Raw genomic sequence first — 7,563 nt, 5'->3', positions numbered from 1 at the left:
TGTACATACAGGCTTGGTGGTGACAGCTTGACTTGTATCATGGCCGAAAGGGACCTAGGGGTAACGCTTGAACATCGCATGAATATGAGCTGTCAGTGCAAGGTGGAGGTCAGCAGGGCAAATAACATGCTGACATGCATCTACCAAAACTAAGGAAGTAATACTCCCGCTGTACTCAGCACTGGTGAGACCACAGTTGGAGTACTGCATCCAGTTCTGGACACCACACTTCAATAAGGACGTGGAAAAACTGGGAGGGTCCAGAAAAGAGCCACCCGTATGATCTGGGACTTGCAAGGCAAGCCATATGAGGAAAGGTGGAGGGACCTGGGCCTCTTTAGCTTAAAGAAGAGAAGGTTAAGAGGGAACTTACTGCTATATCAGAGGAGTGCATCAGGAGCTTGGCGAATGACTGCTCACTAGGGCACCCCCGAGGAAGACCAGGATCAATAGATACAAACTCCTGCAAGGCAGCTTCAGGCATAATACCAGGAAAAACTCCCTCACAGTCAGGGTGTCCAGACTGTGGAATAAACTTCCTCCAGAGGTGGTGCAGTCACCTACCCTGGAGGTTTTCAAGAGGAGACTGAACAGTCACATCACTGGGGTCACTTAACTCCAGTTATCTCCTGGCTAGAGTGGGGGGACTGGACCTGATGATCCGCAAGGTCCCCTCCAGCCCCTAACAATCTATGCCCTTTTAACTTACCAGTGTCTAGACTTTAAAGACATGCCATGCAGCCCAGCATGGAAGAACCAGTTACAGAAGAACAGAAGAAGTGCCATACTGGATCAGATCAATGGCCCATGTAGCTAAGTATCCTGTCTCCAGCAGTCAGAAGTGAATGCTAGAGGGAGAGCACTGAATGGATCTATACAGTGATTTATCCCCTATCCGTTACCCTCCCTAGCACCCACCATTATTAGTTTAGAGATACCTCCAACTGCTCCATTATGCAGCTATTAATAGATTTATCATCCACAAATTTGTCCAGTCCCTTTTTGAACTTGGCTATGCTATCTGCTTCTATCACCTGTGGCAATTAATTTGCAAGTTTACTATGTGTTGAGTAAAGAAGTACTTTCTCTTGTTAGTTTTAAACCTGTTTCCTACTAATTTCAATGAATGCCCCTGAGTCCTAGTATTTTGAGACTTATGGTACATGCACAAATTTGTGGGACCTGATCTACGATCATACAGCTTGCTTTACGGGTGCCAGGACCTGTGCCAGAAGTGCGATCTAAGTAAGTTAGGGTGAGGGGACAGGTAAGTGGAATCAGGGGGACTAGGAAGTCCGTGGGTGGGGCTCACAGGTCCAGGGCATTTGGATGGGACTGCGGGGGCTGGCGGGTCTGTAGTGGAAGGCTGTCTGTGCAGGGGTAGGGATGTCAGAGGACTAAAAGAAATCCTGTCACAGTGGTAGTGAGGTGGTAGGAAAAGCACAGCCCTGGGGTTAGGGTAAGTGGCTGTGTTTTCCTAGCCCAAGGACTATGCTCTGAACATGTCCACATATTTAGTTAGATTAGTCATGGGTTGGCCTGATATACATAGTAGACCTCCTTAGGTGAACTAAGTTAGATTAGGCCAGCCATTTTTTGCCCAATCTAAGCTCCCTGAACATATGTAAAGTTTGGCACTCAGACTGACCTAAACCTAGTTAGGTCAATCTAAGTGTAACGTCTGCATGTTCACTTGGTCCACACCCTTCTTGGTTTTGTAGAGCTCTGTTATGTTCCCTCTCAGCCTCCTCCTTTACAAATTGAAGAGTCTAGTCTTTTTAGTCTCTCCTGGTATGGCAACTGCTCCATACCCCTGTTCATTTCGGTTCCTCTTCCCTGTCCCTTTTCCAATTCTACTATATTGTTTTGGAAATCCAGAACCCATAACTGCACAGTACTCAAGATGTAAGCACACTATGGATTTGTATAATGGCATAATGATGTTCTATGTTTTGTTTTTTACTTCCTTCTTAACAATGCCCAACATTTTATTGGCTTTTTTGGTTGCAGCTGCACAGTGAATGTATGGTGTTAGAAAATTATCTGCAATGACTCCAATGTCTCTTTCCTGAGTCATAACAATGAGTTCAGAACCCAGTATGCTGTATGTATAATTGAGGTTATTTTTCCCCAGGTGCTTTATCTTGCACTTTTCAGCAGTAAAGTTTTTCTGCCATTTTTTTCCCCACTTAGCTTGGTGAGATTTTTCTTCAGTTCTTCTCCATCAGCTTGGGACTTGACGATTCAGTTGCCAGTTCCCCAATACCAGCAAGCAGCCATACAGCATGACTTAAAAGGTCTGGGCACATGGGGAGCCCAGGATCAGGAATACTCTTTCCAATCTCAGGCTCCCTATGTGTCAGCATGGTCAAAGAGTACTGTAACAGGAAACCCTAACCCTGTTACTAAGAGACAGGGTGGTCCCTTTAAATCCAGAACCTTCCAGTCATGGCCGGCCAGTCAAGTAGAGGTTAAGGCTCAAGCCCTGCCAGCCAGTCCGGTGACAGGAAGAGGAAGGCCAGGATCCTACAAATGGCAAGTGGGGCCAGAGGGGCAGCAGAGAGGTGGACTCCCAATGACCATGGTGCCATGGCTGCAGTCTGTTGGAAGACTACGCCATGCCCTGAGCCATCCTCATGATCATCTAAAGTAAGCAGGCATGTTGCCTCTCTTTTTTCTGTATTATTATTTTTCCATTATATGGCCTTAGAAGCCTATGAATGTTAAGATGGGTGATTTGGGTGAGGCTATTTGGGGAAGGAGGAGGCCTCATTGGGGGCCCATTGCAGTGTGTGGACCCCAGCACCAGAGACAGCTCAGTATTTGGGGTTGAGCAGACCCTGGCCCCACAGAGGGCGCAGGAGCCTGAGTGAGGTTTTTTTTGACAGCTAGAGCCTGGGAGTCAAACCCTGATTAGTGGGGTTATTTTGACTGACAGGCCTAGCTAGAGAGAAAAGACATAGGCCCACAGCAGCCGAGACCCCAACATAAAGAGGAATTTATAAATGCCACCTGTGAGGCTTGGGCTGTGGTGTAGGGGAGGAACGGAGCCACAGATAGTGCCCCACCCACCCCCACTGCAGCATAGACTGGGTAAATCCTAGCCCAAGGTCCCTCCTGTCCCTTATCCCTCCCCTTCCCTCCTCCTCCCCCATCATGCAGCATCAGCCCAGCCACTCATGCAAACAGAAGTTAATGAAGGTGCTCCACTTTGGAGCACCTTCATTTGAATCCTCATATAATGAAGGTTAAATTGGCATGTGACTGGATCACCCTGCAGCCATGCTGTTCTGTTAGGGCATGGCTGTAGAGTACTTTCAAGGAGCTGATCTCCCAACAAATACAATTTCTGTGCCCACAGTGCCAAACACAATGGGCCCTAATATCCATTAAAAAATATTTTGAATCTAATGTAATACAAATACCACCACTTGGGTGCCTTTTTTGAAAGAATGGGAAGCTTATTCCAGGTGGCTAGAATGCGGCTCCAAAATCCAGCTGGCCTCTCTCTTACTTGTAGCTCTGGGCACATTTAGATTAATGGTGTCCTTTAAGCCAAGCATATATTCATAGTCTGTACTGGAGAAGCGTGATGAGAAATACACTTGTGTCAAATGAATCACATTAATATAGTGTTGTAAACTAATGTTGCTGCTTTTTGCTAGGAGAGACATAACCAATTAAATCTATTGTAGAGGCCACTTTGTGATGAAAAAAACTGCATAAAAAGACTATAATGGAAATGCAATTTTACTGCTCCATTATTGAGAGATAATGAGGTGGTGTCAACATGAATTACCATGTAATCGCCATAGTTTCCAAAGGTGTATGGCATGTCATTACTGTAAAAGGGCATGCACCTCACACAGTTAACTACTATTAGCACTGCATATTATCGTCATGTGAAGGAAAAGGCAATGGTGTTGTGGCCCTCTCTCAGGGGTTCACAGAACAATGAGTGGGACTTTACATATTATGGGCTGTTTTGTATGTTCTCATGAATAAAAAATACAAGATATCAGTGAGACAACCTAGAAACTTAAGCAAAGGTCACTTTTGGAATTGCCTTCTTGATTCAGAATTTCTTCCTAGGGAACATCTACACTAGGAAATGGCTTTACTTTAGAAAACCTATTAACTAACATACTTTATTCTACCATGATGGTAAGATTTTTTAGCTGATCTGGTGATAATTACTGTAGAGTTTGAATTTTGATTTCAAGGTTATTGATGGTTATCTGACATGTTTCTAAGTATTATTTGTCCTTGTTCAAACTAAGGATTAAATTATGTTTAATATATTAGTTTGTGCATAAACACAGCCTCAATGCTTCTCTCCATAGGGAACAACATGCAAGATGCTTGATATGAATCAAGGTTTTCTGGCATGACAGATCCCTAGTATCTGCACAACCAGTCAAACTGATTTCTAGGAACTCTGTTACCTTTGTCCCACTCTTCTGCCTGGACACTGGGGTTGGAGCAGGCTTTAAAATTGCTGTGAGCAACAGCAATTCTCGCAGAAGCAGCTATTTGACTATCTGGCTACAGACTGATAGTCGTGAACTCCCTGGCATCAGGCTTTCCTATTTTTGTCACATGTCTCCCATCTCTGAGTCACTGACCCCCATCTAGTCAGAGTATGGGTGAGGGGCAATTTCTAGTTCTCATGCAGTAGGAAGATCAAACCTTCCTCTGACTGTTCTACTCCACTTATACCTACCTGCTCCTCTCTATCTATGTAAGTGAGAAGAAATGGGGAGACTTCAAGTAGTCAATAATATTTAGACACAACTGGAATGGAACAAAAGTAGCCCTTGTTCCATACACCCTCTACTACAGTTCCACCACAGAGCCTCCTAAATCTTGTGCAAGACCTGAGATCTTTAATTATATTTCAAGACAGCTCTCAGTATTTATTGTACATCTCAGCAAAATATGAATTCAAACATATATCCATTTATACACCTGTGCATATATACCAATGTAACAAATATATGCTGTAAATATATCTCATTGTTTTTAGTGGATCTAAACTAGAATCTGAATACTGCTATATTTCAGCATTTGAAAATACTGCACAGCATGTATGTACATATTGCATCAGCTAACAGACTAATATAGAAAAGAGCCTTACTGTGTTTCAATAGTGTTTCACATGCATTCATGTTGCTACATATAGAATAGCAAAAATACCCACTACAGAACATGGAAAAAAGCATGCCTGAAGAACAATAGCTGCACACTGTACCACTATAACATACAAAATTAAGATAACATTTGTTTCTTTCAGCTTACCCAAATCTGTAGCTTAATCCTTTTTTCGTTTTTGAAAACTGTTTTGACTTTGAAATCGATCCCGACCGTGCTTACAAATGCAGATGTAAAGGAATCATCAGCATAACGGAACAAAAAGGAGGTTTTCCCAACACTGCTGTTGCCAATGATGAGCAATTTGAACATGTAATCAAAGTTCTGGTCAGATGTGTCTTTCTGGCCATATCTGGAATCTTGAGCGGATGCCATCTGTAATAAAATTAAAAGGGTTCAAAATAAAAAGGGTTTTTTTCTTCTGGTCTCTCACATCCTGCATATTAGAGCCAGTTATATTTTACTGGATTCCTTAGCAATAGAAACCAATGAATTCAGGGACAAGTTTGCAGAAGCCCTAAGTCTTTCTTATGAGTCTGGTATCCATGGCAATAATTCCCACTGCAAAAGACAATGGCAAAACTTACAGTATAGTACCAGGAAGATAGTTCATCAGGGCTGACTATCATTGTTGATTAGTATAAAGAAACTATCAAAATGACTAGAGCAATTACTGAATATAGTACAAAATCTAGAGTCTACAATCACAAAATGTTAGGTATGTGATAATATTATTTCATAAAAGTGCCAAAATTAACCAAGGAAAAAAGTACCATAAGACCTCCTGTTCCTGTTTGAAAGGAAAAAATAAGAAAAAAATGCAGGCTGTGGCAGCATACAGCATATAGGTATGATTCCCCCTTAACTCTATTGTTTGCTTTTGTCAATTAGTGACACAATGTTAAACTATTTTAGATCTAAAGTAACTACAGGACTTGTCCTAGGTAACAATCCACTGTAATATCTATAACCTTACCCAAAGTATTTTGCCACTACCCTTTTTGTTATCACCTCATGACTGACTTGATAAACATGTCTGATATATGGCTTCATCTCCCTTTCCCCTTTAGTCTCTTCTATATTCTGTAACAGCATACTGGATGCAGTGTTAATGAAGCACAGTAGTACAGGGGATAAATGCTGACATTACCAATCTTGGGTCTCTAAAATTAGACTCTTAAATCTGTATTTAGACCGATAAATAAATAGCAACTGCATATTCTTAGCACCTTTAAACCAGGCCATTTTACATAGAAGTCTTAATACGCACAAATCTGTTTTAATTTATTAAAAAGTAAAATTTCTAGCAATCAGACTTTCAGAAAACACCTTGAAAACTTTACCAACATATTAAAAAAAGAAATCAGGAGGCCAAGAAAAACAAATTAATTTTATCGTTATTTAGAATCTCGTGATTTTTAAACCAATCTCATTATTTTGGGATCCTGAGATGGGTTTTGAATATTTTAATTTGGCAGTCCCAATTGCAGTGTGTGCACTATGGCTTCAGACAGGAAGAACAACCGGCAAACCCTAACTTATGACATATCTCAGGGACCGCCCAACTTCTAAGTGGCCAGGGGTGCACTCACACAGACCGCACTAGCGGAGCCATATGCCCTGCAGGCTGCACACTGCATAAACACCCCCCGTGTTGCACCACATGTTTAAACACCCCCCTCTGTAGAGTGTGCCCACACAGGTGGCTCCCCACTGCTGCAATGACACCATGCGGATACCCCCCGCACCATTATGCCACATGCCCACATGAGCACCCTTCCCCCCCACACTGCAGCACACATCCCTGTGGGTGCCTTACTGGTACAGTTCACATCAACATGGGGACTGCCATCACCACCACAGCTTCACCATGATCTCTCTATGACATACTGTGCCTTGCTGCACCAACCCCTCAGATGCCCGCAGGTCAGGGAAGCTGGAGGATGGAGGGGAAGCCCCAATACTCTGGCTTCTGTGATAGCCGGAGCAATGTGAGGAGGGTGGCCAGGCAAGAGTCCTGGGGGCCACAATTTAACTCCTCATGGGCCACGCACAGGTAGTCCACAAGCTGCAAAGTTGGAAAACTCTGACGTGTAAAAGCAGCTTCATTAAAAACTTGCTCACTTGGGTGTCTAAAGATAGGCAACTCAATATTTGAACAGTGGCTGGATGCATGACTCTGTCTGGGGAGGCCAAGCTCTTTGTTGACCTATACTCTTTTAGCAAGAGTTAGGGTGAAGTTAGACATTAAACCTAGAGCACAAGAAAACTATGGAATATTAAGTGGTGTTAAAATGAGAAAGTGCTGTGATTAGTTATTAAGGGTTAATACTATTTCTTGCCTGCACCGCTCTGACTTGCCACTAGAGGGCTGGTGAGCAGGGGCATGGCTAGGAGCCAGGACACCTGGCC

General features: G+C 43.1%; 1 protein-coding gene across 1 annotated transcript in view; it reads right to left on the bottom strand.

Moving 5' to 3' along the window:
• The window catches only part of RAB3C (RAB3C, member RAS oncogene family), a 249,349-nt gene extending 243,818 nt beyond the window's left edge, over positions 1-5,531 (bottom strand). Inside the window, exon 1 of the mRNA XM_019532103.1 lies at positions 5,299-5,531. Within this exon, the coding sequence (XP_019387648.1) occupies positions 5,299-5,526 (228 nt within the window). The 5' untranslated portion in view covers positions 5,527-5,531. The remainder of the gene's footprint in view (positions 1-5,298) is intronic.
• Positions 5,532-7,563: the final 2,032 nt, after the last annotated feature.

This window comes from Crocodylus porosus, unplaced genomic scaffold, assembly GCF_001723895.1.
Source record: "Crocodylus porosus isolate Cpor-Errol unplaced genomic scaffold, CroPor_comp1, whole genome shotgun sequence".
In the NCBI taxonomy this organism is placed as follows: domain Eukaryota; kingdom Metazoa; phylum Chordata; order Crocodylia; family Crocodylidae; genus Crocodylus; species Crocodylus porosus.
The sequence above is the reverse complement of the archived record's forward strand: the minus strand, read 5'-3'. Positions and strand labels throughout refer to the sequence as shown.